This window comes from Triticum dicoccoides, chromosome 5B (genome assembly GCF_002162155.2).
Source record: "Triticum dicoccoides isolate Atlit2015 ecotype Zavitan chromosome 5B, WEW_v2.0, whole genome shotgun sequence".
Lineage (NCBI taxonomy): Eukaryota > Viridiplantae > Streptophyta > Magnoliopsida > Poales > Poaceae > Triticum > Triticum dicoccoides.
The window spans coordinates 536474536-536500946 of NC_041389.1; the positions used below are offsets into that span (position 1 = coordinate 536474536).

The window sequence follows — 26411 nt, forward strand, 5'->3', positions numbered from 1 at the left end:
AAAGGCGCTGACAAACTGATGACACAGGTCAGCCCAGGAAGATATGGAGTTGTTCGGCAAGTGCATCAGCCAGGATCTGACATTGGGCTTGAGCACCAGCGGGAAGTAGTTGGCTAGGATCTTGTCGTCTCGCCCCCCGGCAGCTTGCACCGCGATGGTGTAGATGCTGAGGAACACCGACGGATGCGTCTGGCCGTCGTACTTCTCCGGTACATCTGGTTTGAAGTTCCTGGTGCTGGGCCACTGGACTTGCCGCAGCTCACGGGTGAACGCAGGGCAACCTACCGCGTACGGCAAGTCGCCTGGCTCCCCTGGCGCATGCATGTCGACAGAGGGTCCAGCACGCTGGTCTGATTGACGCCGCGCTTCTCTTTGGTGCTCGATGCGAGTTCGAGCGTCTTCTTGCTGTCGTTCTTGGAGAACTTGGTGCTGATCGCGACGGGCTCGTGGATCTGACGACGCAGTGGAGTCGCTGTCGATGTTGATCCGGCGAGTCGGCGACCTTGGCCTTCGGGATGGAGAGTGCATGGTGGTTGCACCTCCACCGGTTTCGTCGCCACCGGCTTGCGCCTGGCAGTCCTGCCGCGGCAGCGAAGTACTCGGCTGTCGTGGAGTGTCGCCGTTGGCGAAGCCGATGAGACTTTGAATGGTGGCCCTCCATTCGTCGATCTTGTCCGACGTTGGAGGGTAATCCAGGAGCAGTTGAGCTCGCGCCAGAGCTTCTGCTCGAGTGGTGGGCGGCAGTGGCGAGCGGTGCGAGGAGCGGGATATGCTCGGACTTCTATCTATGTTAGAAGGAGCAGTCCCCCGTCCGGGCGACCGTACCTCGCTTGGGCCAGCATGCTGGCGTGCATGCTGGTCTTGAGCACTGCGCGATCCACCAGCTCGATCTGGACCCAACGAGCGTATGGCACTGTGAATGCCATGACGCCATTGATCCCGCGCCTCCTGAGATGGGCGCGGTGAGTGTCTTGACGCCAGGTCTGTGCAGCCTTGTCCTTGGACCTGGCAGCACCGTGGGCTCGCTCGTCGACGTCCGTTCTTCTGCCGGCGTCTACCCCACCACCCGTTTGCTCCGGGGGCGGTGGGATCGACGCGGACAGATCAGCTGCCGCCGAAGCCTTCTTCTTCGGTGGCATGTCGATGAAGATGATGAAGATGATGAAGATATGGCTCGTGTGAATGCTGGATCAGGTTCACACAACCTCGACGCACCCCTACCTGGCGCGCCAAAGATGTCGGGGGAAATCTGACCCACCACGAACACCTATGGGACTGGAGCCCCTTTCGGTTCGGCAGGGGGCGGAGATTGCACAAAGAGCAGATCGAAGCGAAACACACGAGCGATTTACCCAGCTTCGGAGCTCTCCGGAGAGATAATACTCCTACTGCTGCTTGTCTGATTGTATTGGGTTCTTGCTCGGGTGCGATGAATGCTACAGTGCACTCTATCAGCTAACGAGACCGAGCGTGAGTGTTTTGAAATGTTCGACCCCCCCCATCTACGTTGTGCATGGGCCTCCTTTTATATGCTCAAGGGGTCACCGACAGGTGTCAACGTAGGCAAGGGTAAAAATGAGAAAGAACTTGTGGTTGGTATAGCTACTTGTACAGTGTATCATACCTAACCCTGACGGCAGGGGACAAAGGCATTAAATGCCCGTCTACGTCGCCCCAAACAGTGCATAAAGCGACCGTCAAGGACGCCACCGCTTGCCATGATGGCTATCTTGTCAGCACCGCTTACCACCACGCACCCCTGGCTGCACAGCTTCCGCCACGTACACCTGGAAGGGTCCCAGGGCGACACGTTGTTGGATGTGCTGGAGCGCAGGTACGGAGTAGTTGCTTGCCGCGGCAAGCGCCTTGCCGCGGTCGCTGGTCTTGTCGCATCCGGAAGCTTGTCGCTCACCGGGCCTTGCCGGGACGCGTGGTGCGTCGCGGCAAGTTCCTTGGGATGCCTTGGTTGGCCTTCCCGGCAAGCTCCTCTTGTCGGGGTCTTGGTCTGCCTTCCCGGCAAGCTCCTCTTGTCGGGGTCTTGAATACTTTGTTCTTGAATGGCTCCAAAGGAACCATGGAGGATCTTGGCGGTCACCCGGCAAGCCTTGCCGCGGGAAGCTGCAACTGCCCGTGCACAAGTTCGGGATACAAGGGTACCCCTGCTCTTGTACACTGACATTCATGATAATTAAGTTCATCTAATCAAATTATTTAATGAACTCCCACTCAGATAGACATCCCTCTAGTCATCTAAGTGATACATGATCCGAGTCAACTAGGCCGTGTCCGATCATCACGTGAGACGGACTAGTCATCATCGGTGAACATCTTCATGTTGATTGTATCTTCTATATGACTCATGTTTGACCTTTCGGTCTTCCGTGTTCCAAGGCCATGTCTGTACATGCTAGGCTCGTCAAGTCAACCTAAGTGTATTGCGTGTGTAAATCTGGCTTACACCATTGTATTCGAACGTTAGAATCTATCACACCCGATCATCACGTGGTGCTTCGAAACAATGAACCTTCGCAACGGTGCACAGTTAGGGGAAACACTTTCTTGAAATTTTATGAGGGATCATCTTATTTATGGTACCATCGTTCTAAGCAAATAAGATGCAAAAACATGATAAACATCTCATGCAATCAAATAGTGACATGATATGGCCAATATCATTTTGCTCCTTTTGATCTCCATCTTCGGGGCGCCATGATCATCATCGTCACCGGCATGACACCATGATCTCCATCATCATGATCTCCATCATCGTGTCTTCATGAAGTTGTCTCGCAAACTATTACTTCTACTACTATGGCTAACGGTTTAGTAATAAAGTAAAGTAATTACATGGCGTTTACATTGACTCGCAGGTCATACAATAAATTAAGACAACTCCTATGGCTCCTGCCGGTTGTCATACTCATCGACATGCAAGTCGTGATTCCTATTACAAGAACATGATCAATCTCATACATCACATATATATAATTCGTCACATCCTTTTGGCCATATCACATCACATAGCATACCCTGAAAAAACAAGTCAAACGTCCTCTAATTGTTGTTGCATGTTTTACGTGGCTGCTATGGGTTTCTTGCAAGAACGTTTCTTACCTACGCAAAAGCCACAACGGTGATATGCCGATTGCTATTTACCCTTCATAAAGACCCTCTTCATCGAATCCGATCCGACTAAAGTGGGAGAGAAAGACACCCGCTAGCCGCCTTATGTATCAAGCACATGTCAGTCGGTGGAACCTGTCTCACGTAAGAGTACGTGTAAGGTCGGTCCGGGCCGCTTCATCCCACAATGCCGCCGAATCAAGATAAGACTAGTAACGGCAAGCAAATTGAACAAATCATCGCCCACAACTACTTTGTGTTCTACTCGTGCATAGAATCTACGCATAAACCTGGCTCTGATACCACTGTTGGGGAACATAGCAATAATTCAAAATTTTCCTACGTGTCACCAAGATCAATCTAGGAGATGCTAGCAACGAGAGAGAGGGAGTGCATCTTCATACCCTTGAAGATTGCTAAGCGGAAGCGTTGCAAGAACGTGGTTGGAGGAGTCGTACACGTAGCGATTCAGATCGCGGCCGAATCCGATCTTAGCACCGAACAACGGTGCCTCCGCATTCAACACACGTGCAGCCCGGTGACGTCTCCCGCGCCTTGATCCAGCAAGGAGGAGGGAGAGGTTGAGGAAGAAGGCTCCAACAGCAGCACGACAGCGTGGTGGTGATGGAGTGGCAGTTCTCCGGCAGGGCTTCGCCAAGCTCTTGCGGAGGATGAGAGGTGTTGGGGAGGGGAGGGGCTGCGCCTTGGATGTGGTGCTGCAGCCCTCCCCTCGCCCCTCTATTTATAGGGAGAAGGGGGCCGGCCCCCCAAGCCAAGGGGGATCTAGAGGGGGGCGGCCAAGGGGGAGGGGGCCTGCCCCCCAAGCCAAGGGGGGCGCCCCCTTTAGGGTTCCCCCCAACCCTAGGTGCATGGGCCCAAGGGGGGTTGGCGCCCCAGCCCACTTGGGGCTGGTTCCCTTCCACATACAGCCCATAAGGCCCTCCGGGGCAGGTGGACCCTCCCGGTGGACCCCTGGAACCCCTCCGGTGGTCCCGGTACAATACCGGTATACCCCCGAATATTTCTGGCGACCGCATGATGACTTCCCATATATAAATCTTCACCTCCGGACCATTCCGGAACTCCTCGTGACGTCCGGGATCTCATCCGGGACTCTGAACAACATTCGGTAATCACATACAAATCTTCCTTATTATCCTAGCATCATCGAACCTTAAGTGTGTAGACCTACGGGTTCGGGAACCATGCAGACATGACCGAGACAACTCTCCGGCCAATAACCAACAGCGGGATCTGGATACCCATGTTGGCTTCCACATATTCCACGATGATCTCATCGGATGAACCACGATGTCGAGGATTCAAGCAATCCCGCATACAATTCCCTTTGTCAATCGGTACGTTACTTGCCCGAGATTCGATCGCCCAATACCTCGTTCAATCTCGTTACCGGCAAGTCACTTTACTCGTTCGGTAATGCATGATCCCGTGACCAACTACTTAGTCACATTGAGCTCATTATGATGATGCATTACCGAGTGGGCCCAGAGATACCTCTCCGTCATATGGAGTGACAAATCCCAGTCTCGATTCGTGCCAACCCAACAGATACTTTAGGAGATACCTGTAGTGCACCTTTATAGCCACCCAGTTACGTTGTGACATTTGGTACACCCAAAGCATTCCTACGGTAGCCGGGAGTTGCACAATCTCATGGTCCAAGAAAATGATACTTGACATTAGAAAAGCTCTACCAAATGAACTACACGATCTTGTGCTATGCTTAGGATTGGGTCTTGTCCATCACATCATTCTCCTAATGATGTGATCCCGTTATCAATGACATCCAATTTCCATAGTCAGGAAACCATGACCATCTGTTGATCAACGAGCTAGTCAACTAGAGGCTCACTAGGGACATATTGTGGTCTATGTATTCACACATGTATTACGATTTCCGGATAACACAATTATAGCATGAACAATAGACAATTATCATGAACGAGGAAATATAATAATAACCATTTTATTATTGCCTCTAGGGCATATTTCCAACAGGAAGGCCTATGGGAAGAGATGGGGGGCTCGAAAGAGAACGAGTAGATCCGGAGGACCCAAATCCCAAAGGACAGAATGACATGGAGCTAGACAGGAGGATGACCAACCATGGGGTTGTTGTTCCGCTGGCAAAAAGAGACTTATTGGACATGATGGTGCAGTGATACAACATGGAGGGAGGGAGGTTTTAACTCCACCGCCAGGTTTTGTAAACGAGAAAGTTGGTCTACTGGAATCTGGGAGAAGTGAAAAGGTTGACAAGAGTCAGATGAGTACACCCGAGAATATCCATGATCCAAAGAGACTGAAGGCAAACTCAACTGCTGTTAACCTGCAAACTGATGTATCGGTGACACCCCTCGAGGGTGATCGCCGGGACCAATGAGGATCATTAGCTGGAACTGTCAGGGCATATTAGTCACCCCGACAGTTCTGTTGCTTCTGGATATCCAGAGGCGGCATAAACCCGATGTGTTTTTTCTGTTTGAAACACACTTGGATGATGAAAAGGCAGAAGCATTGATGAGGAGGCTTGGCATGGACGAAAAGATAATTGTACCAAGTCCGGATGGAAGAAAGGGTGGGCTATTGATGGTTTGGAAGAAGAAGGTCAGGATCTACTCCCAAACCACCACTCTTGCAGGAATTGATGTGAATGTCCATGAGACAAATGGAAACATATGGAGGCTAACAGGAATTTATGGAGAACCTAGTTGGGAGCATAAGGATCGTACCTATCAGTACATACGAGATCTACATGCATACTCAAGGCTTCCATGGGTTATCACTGGTGACTTCAATGAAATATTACTGCCTTCTGAAAAGGAGGGAGGGGTGCCAAGACATCAATCCCTACTGGTAGCGTTCCAGGATGCTCTTTCCGACTGCTCCTTGGAGGACGTGGGGTATGTTGGAGATAAGTTCACTTGGTTTAGAGGTGGACTGAAGGAACGCTTGGACAGGGCCGTTACAAACGCTGAATGGATTGGTATGCACCCGTATGCAGGTTTGTGTAACCTGGAGATGGGGAAATCTGACCATAGACCCATCTTGCTAGACACTGAATATCTCTCTGGAGTCGTGGAGAACAGGCCCAAGTTTAAGCGCCAGTTTGAGGCCAGATGGCTAGAAGAGGAAACTGTCGAAGAAGTTGTAAGGACAGCTTGGCAAAAGGCTGTGTAGTGAGGCTTGCACCCATCTGTGAAAGGAAAAATTGATTCAGTCCACCGTGACCTGCATGACTGGGATAGAAAGACTCTGAAAGGGCCAAGGGCCCGACTCAACAAAGCTCAGAAGGATTTGGAGGCACTCATGCAGGCACCATATACGGAGGAGGGCAGGGCAAAGCAAAAAGAACTCTCGGTCCTCATTGAAAATCTACTGGACCAGGAAGAAATTTTTTGGGCCCAGCGTGGTAGAGTTAGATGTCTTCGGAAAGGCGATCGTAAAACATAGTACTTTAACCAATTTGCCTCAGCAAGGAGGAGGAGAAATATGATAAAAAAAACTCTGTAATAATAATAATGGGTGGACTAAGGGGAATGATAACAACCTCAGTCCACTGATTCGTGATTATTTTGATAGTCTCTTTCATTCTGATGGTGTGGATTGTGATCAACAATTGTTGTAGGCAGTAAAAACACGTGTAACGCCAGAGATGAACAGCTTGTTAACAGCTCCATACACCCGAGAAGAGGTCAAAAAAACACTATTTCAAATTGGAGACATGAAGGCACCTGGGCCGAATGGGTTACATGCAGTCTTACAAGAGATTTTGGCACATTTTGGGGGAGGAGCTCACTGATGAGGTCCTCCAAGCAATACAGATGAGGAAAGTACCAGCAGGATGGAATCACACAAATATTGTGTTAATACCAAAGGTAGATAGCCCAGAGGTAATTACACAGTTCAGGCCAATCAGTTTATGCAATGTGGTATATAAAATCATTTCTAAAATGCATGCAAACAGGTTAAAGAAAGTACTTCCTGAGATCATATCCCCCACACAGAGTGCGTTTGTGCCTGGTAGACTTTTAACAGATAATGTGCTAATTGCGTATGAATGCTTTCATGCAATAAAGAAAAAAACTCATGGCTCTAATGGGTATTGTGTAGTCAAATTAGACATGATGAAAGCATATGATCGTGTGGAGTGGAGTTTCCTGGAGCAAATGATGTTAAAACTCGGCTTTGATCTGGGTTGGATTGAGATGATAATGGAGTGTGTTTCCTCAGTAAGTTATAAGATAAGGTTTAATGGTGCAGAAACGGATGAGATAATACCCACTAGAGGTTTAAGGCAAGGCGACCCCTTGTCCCCTTATTTATTTCTTCTTTGCTCTGAAGGATTATCGAGCATGTTGGCCCGTGAGGAAGAGGTGGGTGGCCTGGAAGGTATTAAAGTCTGTCGTAATGCACCATCCATCTCCCACCTTCTTTTCGCAGATGATTCTCTCATTCTTATGAAGGCAAATGTGCAGAATGCAAATGCTTTGAAGAGGGTTTTAGATGTATATTGTGCAAGCTCTGGACAGCTTGTAAGTACTGCAAAATCAAGTGTTTGTTTCAGCCCCAATACAAATGTTGTCGTCAGGAAAGATGTGTGCAGGAACCTTGACATATTAACATAAGCTCTATCTGACAAATACCTTGGTCTTCCTACAGTTGTAGGTGTGGACAAAAGTGATTGTTTTCAGCATTTGATTGACCGAATTTGTCAGAGAATTAAAGGGTGGAAGGAAAAAGTACTTTCAGTCCAAGGAAAGGAAATTTTATTGAAAGCAGTGGCCCAATTAATCCCCTCATATGATATGTCAGTTTCTAAATTGCCAAAAGGAATCTGTAAATCAATAATAGATGAAATGACAGGTTTTGGTGGGGGGATAGTGAGGAGAAGAAACGGATGCACTGGTTTGCATGGTGGAAATTGTGCATGCCAAAGAGGAAAGGAGGACTGGGGTTTAGAGACCTTCACAGTTTTAACCTTGCTTTACTAGCAAAACAGTGTTGGCGTCTGATCCAGAATCCAGAATCTTTGTGTGCTTGAGTTCTCAGTGCTAAATACTATCCAGATGGGAATATATTGAAAGCAGGGCCGAAGAAGGGTTCCTCTTTTACTTGGAAGAGTATTGTTGCTGGGATTCAAACGTTCAAACGAGGATGTATTTGGAGAGTGGGTACGGGATCACATATAAACATTTGGCAAGATCCTTGGGTACCAACAAGTAAGTCCCAAAAAATCATAACACCGCGGGGATCCACTATGTTGACAACAGTGGAAGAATTAATTGATCCACATACAGGACAGTGGGATGAGGTGTTGATTCGTGATGTTTTTTTGGCCGGTTGATGTGTACAGAATCCTACAAATCCCACTGAGAGTGCATATCATGGATGACTTTGTTTCATGGCATTATAACCGGACCGGAAACTTCTCAGTTCGGCTTATCGCACATAATTTAAACACCAATTTGGGCGACATATGGATCTGTCTTATCCACTAGGGAGCCGAGAACAGGACATATGGAAGCATGTTTGGGCTCTTCGAGTGCCTAGGAAGGTCAAGCACTTTGTGTGGAAAGTTATCCGAGGAGTTCTACCATGTTTTGGAACTCTTGCAGGGCGTCATATACCAGTCTCCCGGCAGTGTCCGGTCTGTCGGGTTGGCTATGAAGACCCACAACACTATCTATTCCAATGTGCTCGAGCCTTGGAGATTTGGGAGAAACTTGGTTTAAAAACTAAGATTCAAAACGCAGCTCTACAGGACAGATCGGGCTCATTCACGATGAGCACTCTAATGTATAAAGATGAAAGCACAGAGGGCTTACCGATGGCAGAACTAATGGCAGTGGCTAGCTGGTACACATGGTGGCAAAGGAGACAGATAGTAAAGGAGATACATATCCCACCACCGAATCGGACAGCTGTTTCAATCCGAGTCCTTGCCACGAATTTTTACCGTTCACTTGCGGTGAATCAGCCTATAAGAAAACGTGATCACATGTGGCAGAAACCGGGAAGGGGAGTAGTGACGATAAATGTGGATGCGTCCTTTTGCTATGAGAATATGAATGGAGGTACCGGAGCTATTGCGCGGGATGATCGTGGTGATTTCATTGCTGCAGCTAGCTGGTTTATACCGCATGTGACAACATCAGAATCTGCGGAGATGATGGCCATTCGTAATGATTTCTACCTTGCTTCTAAGATCGGTTGCAATGCTTTCCAGATAGAATCCGACTGCTCTAATGCGGTCCAAGCGTTTAATATGGAAGAGTACTCGGGGCAGGACTCATCTATTGTACTCGAAGGAAAAGAATTGGGACTAGACGTTGCTCATTAAGAAATAATTGCTTGCCTACGGGAAGCAAATGAAGTAGCTGATTATATAGCTAAATGCTCCCTCTCTAGTAGACTCTCGGAGTTTTGGGATAGCTCAATCCCGGACTTTACTTCTCAACTTGTTGTAAACGATCTTGTTATCATTTGAGAAATAAAGCTTTTTATACGTAAAAAAAAACTCACCGAGAGCCTCTCCGCTAGGTCAATTTTTTTGACGCTACAACATGGGCAAGGAAGAAAAAGGTCGAAAAAAGACCTAGCTTTAGCACCTCAGAAAAAGGCCTTTGAAACTAAAATTGCCATGATAGTAATAAAATTGCCAAAGTCTGCATAATAAAAAATGCAATGCTAGCTACAATAAAACTATCATTATCTAAATTAAGGGTAAGGTACAATTGCACATGGCGAGATTAGGGAAAATGTTCTCTATTTTTTCCAAAATTTTAGATTATTGAAATTTTGAAAAGTAGGAATTCGTTCATTCTGAAGAAAAAAAGATGGCAAAGTTAGGGAATATATTATAAAAAATTACCATGATCGAGATATTAAAATTTCCATGACAATAAAAATTTCATGATCTTAAAAATAAAAATGACATGGTCTACATATTTTTTGTCATAACATAAGATCACAAATAGAAATTTGCTGCAAACCAACCTGTGGTTGGATGGTTAGGAGGATAATGGTATCCCTAACCCACCAGGGAACGTCGACTGCGAGGCGCATGTGATGACTTTGTAAAATCTCAAGATTTTATGCTTTCTTAGTCTCTTGGAGGTGCTCGTGGTGGTACGGTGTGCGTGCGTGCGTTCATATGGATGACTGTGTGCTCGTGCATGTGAGCGACTTGGATTGTACTTTGTTCATTTTGTTTTTTAGAAATTTGCCATGATCCAAATAATAAAATTGCCATGCCATTAAAAATAAAATTGCCATGGTATAGATAAAAAAAGTCATGATCTATATACAAGAAGGTGCCAAGCAAAAGAAGCTTTGTAAATATGCAAAAGACTTCTTTTAAGTTGACATAATTTTTTTTGCCATGTGAGTTCTTTAATTGTTTTGTGATCATCTAAAAAATTAATGCCGTGTATTCTAGGTGTAAATAAAATTGCCATGGTATAGATAAGAAAAGCATGCTCTATATACAAGAAGGTGCCAAGTAAAAGAAGCTTCGTAAATATGCAAAAGACTTCTATTAAGTTGACACATTTTTTTTTGCCATGTGAGTTCTTAATTGTTGTGTGATCATCTCAAAAAAATAAATTAATGCCATGTATTCTAGGTGTAAATAAAATTGCTATGGTATTTTGTCCCATGGTAGCCATAAGTAAAATGCCTTGGTCAACACAATTGTCATGGTGTTTTAAATACATTTGCCATTGTAGGCATAAATAAAATGCCATGGCCAATGCAATAAGAATGCCATGAGAACAATTATGAAAAATGTAGTATAAACTTACAAAAGTTGCCCATTGCAGAAACATTTGAAAAAGCTTGCCATGTAAATTGCCATGAAATGAGCATATATAGATGAATACAAAATAAGATTGCCATGACACGTCTCTATATGTATTACAAAACTTAAGGTGGCTTGGCAAAAAGATCTTAAATTTTTGCCATGATAAATATATAAAGTCGTGAAAATTGAGTGGGGGGTAGGTTCGAGGGAGAGGTGGAAGCGATCGAACGAACGACCTATGTACTTAGAGATGTATATCTCTTAGCGTTATCTCTGCCAAACAGATATCCCTAAATATGTGGTGAGAGATTTCTTGCTAAGAGATCATGTCTTAATTAAGAAAAGGCAAATTTTTCTTTAGCTTTCTCTTTCCTCCATCTCAGCATGTATTGTAGATGTCACTTCTAATATGGCACCATTGTGTACGCTCTAATTAATTTGCTTATTAGTATGACCCAGTAGCAACCCTACCTCGTACATCTACTCGTGAAAATACGGGATCTTTCTTGACAAATGTAACACACATTTGTCTTTTGTATGCCATTTTTGTTTCTTTCAGCATACTGTAGCTAATTAAAAAAACATGAGTTTTATTGAAATTTAAGTATTCAGTTTAACCAATAAGATACAGAGACTTGCTTCACATTTGGAATTACACGAAAAAAATCATCGGAAAGAGGTCTACAAAGACTTTTGGGAAAATGCCGAAGTTTGATGGCTTATTTGGCAAAGAAAATAGAGTACATTATAAGAAATTAATAGGTCAGTTGAATATTAGGGAGCATTAATTTAACCGTTCAATTTGTTTTTCTTGTTTTATTTTTTAGTAGTCTTAGATTTTTCATTTTGATGAGCCTCGCCATGACCAAAAAATTGGTGGGGCTTTTTTTGAGGAATATAAAAAATTGGTGGGGCTAGTTGGGGCATAAACCAAACACACCCCATGACAAAAAGAAAAAGAAAACCAAACACACCCGAAAGCTTTTCTTTTCTGCAGAACCAGCCCAGTTGCTGGTGCGGGCTCATTTCTGGGCCTCGATTGCATGGGCCGAGCGGGCTAGCGTTACCACACTAGCGGAGCTCCTTTACCTAAAAAAAAAAAACTAGCGGAGCTCCTCTTACTCCCGTGGATGCTCTGCTCGAACCCCACCATATCGGAGATCGGAGACACGTCGCCGGCCGGCTGGGATCCTCCGTCGCTAGTTGTCGCCGTTCTAGTTCCTCCCTAGAAGCCACCTATCCATCCCCGATCGGCCGCCGTCGGGCTACCGCGGTCGACGCTCGACGGATTAGTCTGATGGCGCCGGAGACGAGAGCCGGCGACCAGATAGCAGGAGGAAGGGGAGGGAGGTCCGCGCTTTGGGGACGGCGCTCTTCGGCGTTCTGGAGCCGAAGAGAGGAAGTGGGGGGAGGCGCCGGCCGGTGGCCACAAACTGACCCCAAGGCAAACTGGCAAATACGTATATGCCACTTATGGCTGCTTTTTTTGGTCAGATGGTGTATTTGAAATGTCAGAATTTGGTGTGCAAATTGTTCTGAATCTTACTGAGATGTTCTTAACTGAGCATGCCTCTGATTTCGAAATACTGGCTGGGCTTGCTGTAGCTGTTGTTACTTATGAATCCAAGACCTTTGCTATTGAAGTTCAGGTACTACAAATGATGATCATTCTCGAGTTGTGACTTATTTTCCTTCCAACAATTCATACTGTTTATTTTGTCTCGTAGTGTAATAGTTATCATGTTGAGCTTAATTTAACTTGTCATTTACAAATAAAATCCATCTTTCATTGCATTTATCGGGTAGATTGACCTTGGCGGTCAACTTAGAACTGTAAGTTCGTATGATTTTCTGCTTTGTGTGACCATTTATTGGCTGCGAATATTCTTAGTTGGTAATTGCGGTTTAAAGGAAAGAGATCGTGTTTGATAAGGGTAATGAAGGCATGAATTCAGAAACAGGATCATCTCTGTTCAAAATTCAGATAAAAAATCAGTTTCAGAGTTTGTCAATCCATTGCAAGTTTGTGAAGCTTCCCATCCATGTTGTAACTTCTATATATGTTCATTACTCTCCACACAAAGTACAGCATCACAATAGCACTCAGCTTAAAATATATACTGATATACACAATACACCCATCTTCTCTCTGTTAGCTCTGCTGTTAACAAGTGTATATATAACTCACTATGTACAGTGCATCTAACTCAAAACTGAACAAACAATAGCTGCTGTCTATCTTTGCTAACAGAAATGCTAACAGATGAAGGTGGCGCACAACCTCGGACTCTGTGTAGGGCAAGGTATCTAGTACTGTGGCATCTCAGCAGGGACAGTTGGGCTAAGAAAGGATTCCCAAGGCATGTTGCACTTCCAGTCATCTGAAGAGTCTGCTCCTAAATCGAATGGGAAAGTGAGTTTCCCCGGAGCCTCCAACTCATTGTTCATACTGAAAGTATTGCCATGCTTCATTGTGGATGACTCTTGGTTCCTGCAGCTCATGCCGGCATTTACATCTGCAGAAGAATCAGCCAGAAATCCAGTGATCTGCTGCTCAGGCTGCCCAAACTGCATGTTGAAGAGCGGCGGTGCAGTGTGCACGGGCTTCTGTGATGGCTGTGTTTGGAATGGCAAGATGGTGGGACCTTCCAGTTCCAGAGATGGATTGCAGTTAAAGCTTATGACCTTGCATGAAGAGCCATCCTGTGTGTTGCTGGGTTTCTGAAGCTGCTGCTGTCCCTGGAACCCATGTTTGCTGTTGAACTGACTTGCTGGTGCCTCTGCAACTTGCAATGAGCAGGAGGAGCTCTCCGAAGCAAAATGTGAAGCTTGCACCGGTTGCATTGCGGAGAAGAGATCTTGCTCAGTTGTCCCAGGCAATGGAGGCCCCCAAGTGTGAGAAAGCGCCATTTGCTGTGCCATCGAACTGGTCTTCTTGAAGATCTTACATATGGTCCAAGAGTCCTGTTTTGGGCAACAGAAAAGTGACCTTAAGAATTCGACATAACATTTGAATTTAGCTCTGTAACTACATAATATGATTGAAATGCTTACGTTGAGCGGGATGTTCTTGTCGATTGGTCTCTTGGGAAGTGATGGGTCGGTGAGCGAAGGAAGCCTGAACTCATGCATCATCCAGTCAGTTTTGATCCCTCTTGCTGCCCTGCCTCTGTAGAAGACAAGGGACTTCTTCAGGCCTATGCACCTGGTGCCTTCGGAGGAGTAGATCGGCCTGTCTGTTCCTGTGGCTTTCCAGAACCCAGCTGCTGTGACTCGGTTTGGCCTCGCGCTGTTGCGATATTTCCGGTCCCTCGGGCAGTAGAAGTACCAGTCCGTCTCACCGGTGCTGGCAAGCTCTGTCGTTGAGAAGGGATATGGAAGTTAGACTTTGCAGCAGTAAGGTGAGTAACCCATCTATGTACTGTAGGTTAGCTTGTGATGAGACGATGGTCAATACTACTACTGATTTCGTTCAACTGAACCTCCAGTGAACGGATGAGCCCAGGACTTATATTTAACTAAAGATTAAGGGTGAAACCAACTTATGTTGAATCAGCATCCTAATTCCTAGCTCCCCTTGGAAGAAACCATGGAATTCTCAAAAGTCAATTGCGTTCCAATCTGTTAAAAAGAGAAAAAAAAAGATGTATAACAAGGAGAGGTAAGAAGATGCAAGCTTACTTGGGAGGTCCCACGGGTCAAACTTGTAGATGTCCAGCTGCCTGATGAGCTCAATAGAGATAGGCTTTTGCTGGATCTTCTTCTTGAGGTAGAAACTAACGAGCTCTTCGTCGGTAGGATGGAACCGGAACCCCGGCATGATGATCTCATCTGATTTGTCCATGTTGACATCATTTATGCCCTCCATTGCAATCTCACAGAGGCTAGCTTGTGCAGTAGTGATTGGCTTCTTGGGATGAAGCTGCTGAGCTGAGGTGAAGACAATCACCGGCCGAGAGATGTACTTATATGCTACCTGGAGCGACTGGATGAGGCCCGCAGGTCTGAAGGGTCTTGTTCTTCCTTTAATAATCACTTTTAGTTCATTCTCTGTTTGAAAGCTGCCGCGATTAGTTTAATGCTGGATTAGTATCTCAACTAAGACAGGCCGCGCAGCATGAAGAGATGGATGCCAGTCACTTTCAGTTCACACTTAGAATACTCACGCACGGCAGTAGAAACATTCTTAAACTGTAGTACAGCAACACTTGCCTTGTAGATTTAGTTTTGATTCTCTGTTTCATCTTTTATTAGCCTCCCCAGATAAACGAAAAAGACATGCAATTCCAGTACACGGCAATGACCGACCAGAACTATAAATGCAACTCTTTATTGAGCACCTTTAGCTTTATTAACAGCAATGAATATATACCTGGGTGAAGAATTTGTTCACCCCCCTCTATTTTCATGTCAATCCACCTTAATTTTACGTTCCGTAAATTTTGTCTTATTTGAGACGTAAAAAAGAATGTAAGAAAATATATAATCGCCGTAAAAAAAAAATTATGTTACGTAAAATTACAAATGTAAAAACATAGTGTAAAATATACATAAAATGCTATTTTTTTGTCTTATGACCTATATTTTTGTTTTCTTATGTCAAATTTTACATAGTGAATCACTATGAATGTAACTATTTGTATTTCAAATGTAATTTATTTATGAAACGATCATAAGATTACTTCTGATGAAGAATAATTTATTCTGCACCCTAGGTGATGAATAGTAACACTATATATATATATATGTTGTCAGTGAATATTTATGTTCTTTTGACACCTGAAACAAAATTTTTGCATTTCATGTGATAATCATACACAGTTTCCTGATTAGTCTAGGTTTTGGGCATTACATAATGAATGACAACAGTAATATGTACTTAATTAGCATAACCTTCAATGTCCATGCGTGATAGAGAGAGAGAGGGATAAGAGTCCTGCTGACTGATTACCCACAGACAGTGATAGCCTTACCAGTGTAATTTCCTTGCACTTATTCTGCTAGCTGGAGTGTTGGAACAGAAGGACAGTTTTGTAGACTAAATAAATTTTAGTAATCGCTTGAGTTGCCACGGTGGAAAGCCGGTCCAATTTGCTCCAACAGCTGAGTCGGCTTTTTTTGCTGGTCACTCCACACGGCACAGTTGTTTCTTGCCCCGTTGCACACTCCAGAAAGTAATGATGATCTGTCTATTCTGTTCTCAGGATCCACATGACGAACTGGAGAAGGGCCATCTTCGATGACGTCAGATCCGCTTGATCGACACTGTCAAGGCGGCAGAGACGGGGGTGTGGGCGCGATGGTCGGTAGGCGACGATTGTTCTGGCACCGCCTAGCTAGCTCTTGTAAACCCTGCTCATCCTTGTTGGTGTTGAACAGAGTTTTTTTGCTTCTTCTATCGATGGATTGAAATCACGGGCTTTCTCGTTTTCTCGAAAAAGAGAGACCTTATCTGATGCCACCAAACTCAAACAAACTAGACGCCAAGTTTTTCCAGCTGACAGGATATTGATCAAGGTCCGCAAACCGAAAGGATATTGATCAAGGTCCGTTTGTTATTTGTACCTGACAGACTGTTCAATTTTTGTCGAAAACTCATACATTGTCCTGTTTTTCAAAGATGAGAGGCACTGCGCACAAGCAAATGGCTGTGAGCATGATCAATCAATCAATCAATCATCTCTGCAACTACTAAGCAAACACTTGGATCTTCAGAGGTAACCCTGGCTTCCCGAATGAACTATTCAATGAAAACTAACGCAATATAATTCAGTAAATCAAAGTGCACCGGCTGAACGGAGCATAGTTTTCAACAACCTGGTACCAAGTACCCAGGGTTCAAAAAGGCGGTCACAAATTCCCTTATATTTAACCAACAAGGACTGTGCATGCAGCATTCATCCCAGACACCAAAGACTAGTATCAGTTCCAACAGCATTAAGAAGTCTCCACACTTAATTAAACAGATTCTGGCCCACAGGACAGAGATCCACACAAGTTATTAGGAAAACAAGCAAAACAGCAGCTAGTTTAGTGTTGAACTGAAAGCAACAAATTGCCTTGAGATACGCGGCACCACCAAAGCTCCCTGCCACTGCGACCATCAACAGCCTGTATCAAGGAAAAATTGACAAATGTCAGGCTCCATTGCAGCATATGAACAGCATCCTGCATGCCCAAGCCCAAAAGAATCAAAAAAATTGTCCTCACCATTTATTCTGCACGGAGGAACGCGACGGAGCATCCGAAATCCGAAGACCCCTAGCATTTCTTGCTGCCACCTATATTGTCCATAAAGAAGAAGATTAGAGTGGTATACAGTGGCATCATCACTAGGGAAAAATTCAGACGTTGCTATACTGAGATGAACTCTCTGAGTTTGTCAGGGAGGGACAGACCTAGTGATGCAGCGTTAAGGAACGCCTCGTCTTCAGGGAACAGCTGCAGATTCTTGGACTTCAGCAGGTACTTGACAGCATCGTCCTGGAAGTCCAACAGGCTGCCGACCTTCACGAGTTCAGCAAGCGAAGGGATGCGGTCCGGCGTCTCGAAGAGCAGTCCTCGGGCTACCTCGTCAGCAAAGTTCGTCGCAAACTCGATCTTCTCTTTGTAACCAGCTGCTGCACCAGCACCATCGCCTCGCTGCACATACAGCTTCGAGTTCTCCCTCTCCCACCTGATCATCCGGCTGGCCTCCACGTCCACAGCCTCTCCAGAGGACAGCTTCACGCGGTACCCCACCGTGATCGGCTTCGTGGTCTCCAGGACGCTCACATTCAGCAGGTGAGAGACCATGGTGTGCCGTTCTTTGGAAGCAATGTCAAGAGCTGGATCAGCAAGGAAAGCAAGGACTATCTGGAGCAGACCGGCACTGATCACCTCACGCTGGCCAACAACTGTTTTGCAACCGCCATCTTGGCCCAAGGTGACAAAAGAATCCCTCTTCTGGGCAGCTTTGGATACTGCCTGAACAGCAATGCTGCCATATATATTGTTAAGCCTTGCCCGAGAGACCGAAGGAGGATACCATATGAAAATGGATTGTCGAGGAAGACTGTCGAACAGATCCTTGAGTAGCAGATCATCGGGAATGAACGCGTCCTCCATCGGCGACAAAATGATCATCCCATCAGTGCAAACCGGGACCTTCACGCAGCCAGATAGAAGCTTCTCCGTGTTCTTGCTCCAGTTCCTTGCGATGAATTGCCAGAAGGCAGAGCAATTGGTTACGGATATCTCACCGCCGGAGCTCTCCCATGCGCTCCAGAGCTTGCAATGGTCTTCGGCACCAGGGCCATGCCTCACGCTGAAAACTGATGAGAAGAAGTCCAGCAGCTTCTTATCATGAAGAACACAGCTCAGCGGGCTGACCCATTCTCCACTTCCCCTTTTATTTGGTATCCAAATCCAGTCAGTGCCCTCTTTGTTCTTCTTCTCAGGCTCCCAGCTGCACTCCTTGAGGTACAAGTAGATCCTGGAAATGGTAGCAGTTTCTTTGTGGCTCCTCAGATGCTGAGCAACAAGGCCATGCCCACATCAAACATCCACAGTTACTCCGATTGCCGCCAGTGCATCCTTGAATGAGGCGATCTCTGAACCATAGAAAGATTCATCGATGAAAGGGCCATCTGTTATGCAGATGGAAGACTGCTTTGGGTCAAAGAGTATGCATCCATCAGGAGATTGGTATCCAAGTGTCGTCTTCAACCACTTGCAGCTAGTGATTTCCTTCATAAATTCCTTGGGCAATGTTGCCATACAGGCCAAGCAGCTCTTGACAGACCCAAGCAACGACAACACGGTGGCTGCAGAAATATCTGCAGTGTCTGCAGGAATCTTGAGACCATAGATGACAAACCTAGCGCCATGGGCTTTCACTTCTGTTGTAACACCTAGTTCTTTCAGCTCAGCCTTGTAACCATGTATCTCTTTGCCTAAACCACCATTAGAGTCACCATCATTGATGAAAGGTAATTTTGCAATGGGTGACAGAGACTGCCAACTTTCATCAAATAAGATTGCCTCCGAAGGTGACCTAAATCCCAGTGATGTGCACAGCCATTTCTCACTCCGCATGGAGTTGAAAAGACCAACCGGATTTGGGTTGTGTGATCTCAGCTGCCGATAACATGCTAGCAGAGCCAGGACATTCACCTTTGTAAGCGATGACTTCTCGACCATCTGCTTGAAAATGTTTACTATAGCCTTCGATGCCTGGTCAAATCCTGTGATCAACCCTGTCTTCTTCAACTCTTCTACGTACGGACTGATCTTACTCCCATAAAACCCACAATCAACTACAGGAACTCCATCAAACACCTGTAGAAGGCACTCCCATTCCCGATCCAGAAGAAAAGATTCGCTAGGAGCACGGAATCCCACATTGGTCTTCAACCATTTCAAGTCTCTGAGCTTCCTCAAGAAATCATCACATGGGCTAGCATACCGGATACACTTGAGGATTAGTGCAGTAGCATCAGAAGTAACAGATGAAGAACTGAACTTGAAATTATCAATTATAAGCTTGTAGGTCTTTTCACCATTTTCAAACCCAACTTGGACACCAAGCAACTTCACTTGTTTGTAGTCAAGGATGGACTCGCCATAGAATCCAACATCAAGGAATGGCTGGGTACTGATACGAGATGCAACTTCCCAGTCTGAATCATATATGATACAACATGAAGGAGACCTGTAACCTAGAGTACTCTTCATCCATTGTCCATCTTTCACGCTGTTGACTAGTTCACTTGGTGACAGAACCTTCTGTTGAAGAAACCGAATCAACCAAAGCAGCTCATATACATGTTGTCTGGTCAGCATATTGCTTGCAGCCATCGACATGAGCCGCCTGCCGATGTAAGCCGATGCCTCCCCAAATTCAAATCTTACCCCGATCACCTTTAATTCATCCTTGTATGCATTCATTTTGTATTGATAGAACTGTTGATCAATCATTGGTATATCAACACAGGAAGACCCATTTTGCAAGAGATTACCCCACTCAGAACTGGACATAAATGATTCAGCCGGGGGCTTGTATCCGACTGATGTCTTCAGCCAACTTCCTCCTTTCACACAAGCCAAGAAAGTAGCTGGTAATTGTACACCTTTCGACTTCAAGTTCCGTATCCATTGCAGTAGCAAGATTGCATTGTCCACAGTCAGAGGTGATGAGACTGTCGGGAAACTTGCATTTGGAGGGTGTATGAATGGCACATCCGAGGCCTGCATCTTTGTCTTGAGAAAATCCAAGATCTGGTCTTCGGGTGTGTAGTTCCCGGCGAAATGACCTGCTGACTTGTAATCTGCTGACAGTTCGATGTATTTCTCATTCCTCCATGGGTTTGTGCCCATCAGTCCAACCCATTTACTACCATTTGCAGGAACTAGAATGCTTTGCCTTTCCATGACCGCATTGCCATAGTTGTCAATTACTGGCATGATACAACACAGCTCTGCTAACTGGTAGCTCTCCATGTAATTCTTATTGGATGAATGGTACAGAAAGTGAGAAAAAGCAATGGCAGGCCTTCTATCACAGTTCAAGGACTTAACCACAACATTCCCAAAACTGTATACAGATACAACCTCCACCTTTGCATGGCTTTGAAGCCAGTATGTCACTTTTTCCTTCTGCGTGAAACCTTGCAGAGTTAGAAGATGGAAACTCCTGGTTCCAGCTGATAAGCCATGACATCCACTTCCCATCAGATGCAATGCACAGTCTATCACTCCACTGACTAGCTCTGGATATGCTCCAGACAGAGACATTTTTGTTCCTGTCAACATACTTCAGCAGAGGAATTTGCATCATCTTTGTACCAGAAAAGTTTTGCCAACTGTCTGCGACAAAACATAAAAGTTCCAGATAAAGATGTTCACCTACATTGCTGACAAGATTAGACCCCTCAATGCATTTTGCATACCATTCATGGCTCACGCTTTTGACATCCAGAAATGTAAGAACACTGTTGTATGCACTCTTGTCGAAATGAGAGCTGAGTATGTGGGTTCCATGAGTTGACAGGTTCTTAAGGTCCACTCCAGATTCTCTCGCCTTGACAAGGATATCCCAAAATGCTGGTTTGAGCCGCGCAACCTCGCAAGGCTTGCAAAACATCTTCTGTGGAGTGTGAGACTCACATGGAACTATATCCTCGACGAGAACCTTCTCTTTGATGCCAGACCTAATAGGCTCAAGTAAAGGGATCAGCGAAGGACTGACGGGAAGGTAATGGAACATCGACGGAATAGTCATTGCTGGTGCATCTGTTCTGGACTTGACAAGTGCTACAAAGGCATTCATGAATGCACTTGGGATACACTCCAGAATTCCCTTGTTCCATGGGCTATCGAACAGTATCGCCTCTCTTGATGATGCAAGGAGGAAGTCAGCCTGAATGATGAAGGGGAAGTTCGTTACCATCTCCGTGGGAAGGAAAGCATATACGCCAGGGGATAGCTGCTTCCCACGGGATAGTCGCTCCTTAAGAGGGAAGGCTAGGGTGATGACCCACTCATCGATTTCAGTACGCTTGTCCACCCTGTTCTCTGCCTTGACAGGGAACCTCTGCCTCCACATATGGTACCCGCACTCTGCTTCACTCTCGTTTTCTTGAGCTGATAAAAAGACCGTGTAAGACTCCGCGTGCGTGTTCTTCCTCACTTCAAAGTTCTTCTCACTCGATATTGCAATTTCACTAACAGTGCTGCCTTTAGCGTTGCCGTTATCTTCGCGGACAGAAAGCCGCCTGATCTTTGACAGAAACAGTAGCATTTCTGGATGCAGGCTTGACAGCTGCTGCTTCACCGCAGTGACCTTCTCATCCTTCAAAGGCAGGACGATACAGGTTGTTGGAAGGTCTCTGGTAGACCCATATATCTGTTTGATATCTGACAGGCTAGGCCTGGATTCAACCCACTCCGGGACAATGTATCCAATATTGCATTCTGGACACGGCTTCTCATTAAACTTGATTTGATACCCATTACTGAATATATGGGGCTGGCTTGATATCAGGAACACACTTTTGAATCCAATACCTATATGAAAAGAGACATTGATATTACAAATTTTGAGTTTCAATATAAGGGGAACATAAACGTTAAGCATGTACATAACCACAGACTAACTCTTCAAATGAAATGACTAAAATTGTTATATCCATATGGACCTATGTATCTTTTGCACATCTTATCTTGCTACGAATGGAAACAATTGCCCAGCATGCCTTAAAAATAAAAGTGAAGCGATGCATGCTTAATTTTATTTATACCAAGTTTGTATTTGATGGATCTGCTTCAGTAAGCTATTGATGAAGAGTAATGTTTTTCAATCAGAAACGTACTACCGGATGGAAAAAAATTGTTAATAAAGTTGATGTTCCATGTGTATGAATTTGTCATGCAAAGGCAGATTTCTAGGAGCCTACCAAAAACTAAACTTTACCTAGCAAGGGCTAAGAAAGAAATAGATCCATACACTTTCGAGACAGTAGTGAAATACATAAGTGACAACTTAACATCAAGAAGATTTGATGTAGTAATATATATGATAAATAACGAGTCTACTTCAAAACATGCACACATCTCTGTTTCTGAGTGTCAGGAAATAATCGCCCGATATCTTGCACCACAAATCATCTCAAGCAATACTGTGGATGCTGCACCCAATTTGTTTTGCAAAATACATATACATTATGAGAATATTTGCTCCATCACCATTCTAACTAAGCACTAAATTAAGTGCTAAATAAAATTCTGCCCATCGTATATGTCATTTGATATATAGCAGCCATTGTAACGTTTGACAGGGAAAGTTCCAACCAGTGACGCGCTAACAAAATTGAAGTTCTAACATTAAAAGGTAAAATGCTTAAAATTGGCCAAGTGAACAGAAAAGGATTCATGAGCTCCAAAGATTCACCTTTCTCTCCAATGTATCCCTTGTCCCTGTTTCCCTTCTTGGTCGACTTCCCCACGCCACAAATAGACTGAATATTCGATGGAGAAAAGCCCTTCTCATTGTTGAAAATGAGTAAAGTTGACGATGCACCAGATCCAGTGATGTCAGTTGATGTTACCAGAAACTCCAATGATGGTGCTACTCCATCAGGGTACTCATTGTCTTCAGCGTTCTAGTTATCGAGGAACAAAATATTAACATGAATGTGATATTGAGCAAAAAAGCTGAATCAAGTGCATTAATCTGAAATGCAATATATATATTACCAAAACTTTAATGAGATTTGAGAAAACAAGGTCATGTAGCAACACACAAGTTTGGCAGAGTCACAGTTATTTCAACAGTCATGATGACAAAATTGTAGACTGTAGTATCAAGTTATCAAATCAAACAGGTAAATTGCAAAATAGCATGGAGGCAATAGGCAAACTGAAGATGTTCTCAAGGCTAAAGCTACAATGGTTACATCGGATCCACAATAGTTTCTTATTGTGGAAAAGAAATAAAGGAGGTCTCTGTTTTCCGTAAAACAGAAAATGGTTACACTGGATCTGAATTTGGTCTTTTTTTCTTTTCTTTTCTTTACTGTAGTAGTGTTCCTAAAACAGTTACTTATAAATACAAATACGAGATCTTTTAGCTCTCCATTTTTTGGAGAACATGGCCACCAGCCACCATAAAACCAAATACGAGTCCCCCCGCCAAGAAAAAAGAAGCCAAATGCTTGTTGAATAAATGTACTGTGGTGTGAAAACTGAAAATGCAAAGTAAACACAGAAAATGCAAGTTTATAGGCTCAGAGTTAATGTGACTTTTGTGCTGCCACAGTGCCTAGTCCCAAGGAAAACATCTTTATCAGTTGATCCTATACTATGCAACTGAAGGGTAGGCCCTACTCGACATCAAATGAGCTCACAGGAAATTGTGGTGAGCAGAGAAACCAACAGTCACTTATCACTAAACAGCGCTTAGAAAAGCAAAGGAAATTACTCTGCATTAATAAGATATATAAGAAAAATACTAAAAATAAAACATTGCTGCCTTTTCCAACTGAAAAAAAGAGTTTGCTGCTTCGTATTGGAGAAAGAGGGAAGGTACAGAGATACGGAAAATTGATAAAATACAGGGAAAATAGCAGGATCTCTTTTTTTTGTGCGAAAAAATAACCATGTTTCTGCGCAAATAATAAAACATAAACTTGTAAATTCAAAAAGGCCGGAAAGTTCAGTAGGGGAGGGGGGTGTATATAATAATCAAATTAATCAGAAAACTGTAGATTTTTGTAGGCGGCGAGCACAAGATGAACCAAATGCACATAAAAATAATTTGTCAAAGCATTTTTTGGAAAAGAAAAACCAAATAAACCCGTACGCTTTCCTGAAAATGCATAGAAAGAAAATCCACACTAATCTGAGCACGCATAATATAATCCACACTCTTGGGACTTTTTTGTACTACTCCGTAGTAGTATAGTAGCATTGTACAGTAGTACAAAAACAGAGTGCCGAAGGAAGAAGAAAGCAAGCAGGGTTGTTGTTGTTGGTCACCTGGACGAGCTCCATGAGGAAGTGGACGTCCTTGGAGTAGAGCTCCTGGCTCAGGTAGTTCACCGCCTGGTGCATGTCCTCCGCCAGCGGGTTCTGCTCGCCGCGCCCGATGTAGTACCGCTCCCGCCGGAGCCTCTCCACGTGCGCCCGTGCAGCCATCGTCGCCGGAGACGACGACGACGACCAGCTTTTGCGCCGTTACCGGAGCTCGTCGATTGGGCTCCGAAGAGGAGGAGATGGTTGGGTGGTTTCGGAGGTGGGAAGTGGGAAGTGGAGGAGTGGGCGGCGGTTCCTGGGCTTCCTCGCCGGCTTTAAAGGAGTTGGGTGTGCGTCTATTGGGTACCCCTTGCGGTCGCAGAGAACGCTTTATTTTCCCAAGAGTGATGCTCTTTTCCTTTCTCTTTCTTTCTTTTTTTTCGCGTTTGAGAGGAGTGTTAGATGATGGTTATCTGGTTGAAGTGGTTTAGTAATTTCTAAGGCCATTTGCAGGAATTTGATAAGACCCTACTTCGTTGCCCTTTCTTTCTCCTCCTATTATATGCCACCCCGCCTCGTCGTGTGTGACCATCGCGCACCTCGGATCTTGGCACGGTGACGCTAGATCCACCACATTCTATAGCCACACTCATCTTCATCTTCATCCCACCAGCCAACCCGACTTGCATCGTTCAACTGCCACTCGTATCTGGGCACGTTAGAGCTAGTCAAATGGAATTGATGATGGTTTCTTGTGTAGAAATATACAATCTCGGCCACAGTACAGGAAGATGTATCCTTTTTCAGTTAATTCACATTCGTCTTTGTATAATGAGAAAAATTTATAAATGGAAAAATATAAATGAATTTGTTATCTTGATTATTTCCCCCACATTTTCATGTTTATTTGATATGTCTAAAAAATTAGGAGGGCTCACCAAGTCGTGATATGAATAATATCTTGATACCCTAAGTATGTGCTCCACACTCTCTCTCTCTCTCTCAAACACACACACACACAAACACAAACACACGGACATGGCAACATTTTGTTAATCACACCGTTGGTGTGAGGAAGCAGCATATGCAACAATGTCCGATTATGGATCGTGCATAAAACGACCACCAACCGTCGTGCACAAAGTAGTTTCGTTGAAATTTCGAACGATAGCCGTTGGAGCATCGCTCACTCGTGGTAGTAGTACGTACCACGAATTAATTCGTTTTATGCTGGGTTTTCAGTGACAGTGAGAGGATGCTTGTGTGAATGATTCTGACGGTACCAAACTTTTGATAGAAATGGCTTGGAAAGGAGCACGACTGACTTGGAAAAGAACACAGTACCACAACGATGGCTTTGGAATCTGCAGTACGATGACCGAATCTATGCAGACGGAAAAGAAGTCTTCCACTAGTGTTGTCGCTACCACAAAAGGGGCATTGCCTCTCATGCTAAGCAAAGGGTTCCACAGCGTGCAGCAATAATTCTTTTCCTCATATCACATTCACATATACTCCACTACAGTACTCATGAAACAACAAATGTTTTTGTCACACGGTTCTTTATAACTTCAGTTACTGATTTTTTCCGTTCAGAACAACGATTTCCAATTTGTACTGTAATATTATACCGAGTTCATGCATAACTTTAACTAGCATAAACATATCCACGCAAAGAAAAGAAAAAGACTTAAACCACGAAACATCATCACTACACAAGCAATTGAAATTCTCAGCCAATTCAACTCAGCCTCTCCTAGGATGCGTTTGGCAGACTACATTAGCCTCGGTCAGGCCCGATGGATGCAATTTTGCCTTGTTTGGTTGCTTGAGTTGCACCTGAACCTTCACTCACACAAAACTTTAAAGCATGTCTGGGCTTGGCTTCTAGAGGAACTCTTAAATTGGCCGTATTCCAGAGCCAGTCCCCAACAATGAAACTCTAGGCACGTGGGTGGATGCAGTTGCACGC

The 26411-nt window shown here is 44.7% G+C and overlaps 2 protein-coding genes and 1 long non-coding RNA gene across 3 annotated transcripts; 1 reads left to right on the forward strand and 2 right to left on the reverse strand.

The window, feature by feature from the left end:
• Positions 1–12081: 12081 nt before the first annotated feature.
• Positions 12082–14438, forward strand: LOC119306034. The gene is made up of 3 exons (XR_005148829.1): positions 12082–12597; positions 13212–13361; positions 13446–14438. It is a non-coding gene; the product is annotated as an uncharacterized LOC119306034 (long non-coding RNA).
• A 2361-nt stretch (positions 14439–16799) lies between these two features.
• LOC119311410 lies at positions 16800–18486 on the reverse strand. Its single transcript, XM_037587052.1, has 3 exons — positions 17347–18486; positions 17159–17229; positions 16800–17059 (listed from the first exon to the last, which is right to left on the reverse strand). Exons 1-2 carry the CDS (start codon positions 18071–18073, stop codon positions 17210–17212), a joined length of 747 nt encoding a protein of 248 aa, XP_037442949.1. The 5' UTR covers positions 18074–18486; the 3' UTR covers positions 16800–17059; positions 17159–17209.
• Positions 18487–20391: 1905 nt separating this feature from the next.
• On the reverse strand, positions 20392–24695 carry LOC119311409 (protein NO VEIN-like). Its single transcript, XM_037587051.1, has 3 exons — positions 24464–24695; positions 22878–23088; positions 20392–21994 (listed from the first exon to the last, which is right to left on the reverse strand). Exons 1-3 carry the CDS (start codon positions 24620–24622, stop codon positions 20502–20504), a joined length of 1863 nt encoding a protein of 620 aa, XP_037442948.1. The 5' UTR covers positions 24623–24695; the 3' UTR covers positions 20392–20501.
• Between the last annotated feature and the right edge of the window lie 1716 nt (positions 24696–26411).

Excerpts from the sequence above, each read along its gene's own strand:
- LOC119311410 (XM_037587052.1), bottom strand. The coding sequence starts at position 18,073 with ATGATCATTTTGTCGCCGATGGAGGACGCGTTCATTCCCGATGATCTG. Across the intron at positions 17,230-17,346 it reads CCTTAACGCTGCATCACTAG|GTGGCAGCAAGAAATGCTAG; the intron begins GTCTGTCCCTCC and ends TGGACAATATAG.
- LOC119311409 (XM_037587051.1), bottom strand. The coding sequence starts at position 24,622 with ATGGCTGCACGGGCGCACGTGGAGAGGCTCCGGCGGGAGCGGTACTAC. Across the intron at positions 23,089-24,463 it reads TCCTCATGGAGCTCGTCCAG|AACGCTGAAGACAATGAGTA; the intron begins GTGACCAACAAC and ends CTCGATAACTAG. Across the intron at positions 21,995-22,877 it reads GGGATACATTGGAGAGAAAG|GTATTGGATTCAAAAGTGTG; the intron begins GTGAATCTTTGG and ends CTTTTCATATAG.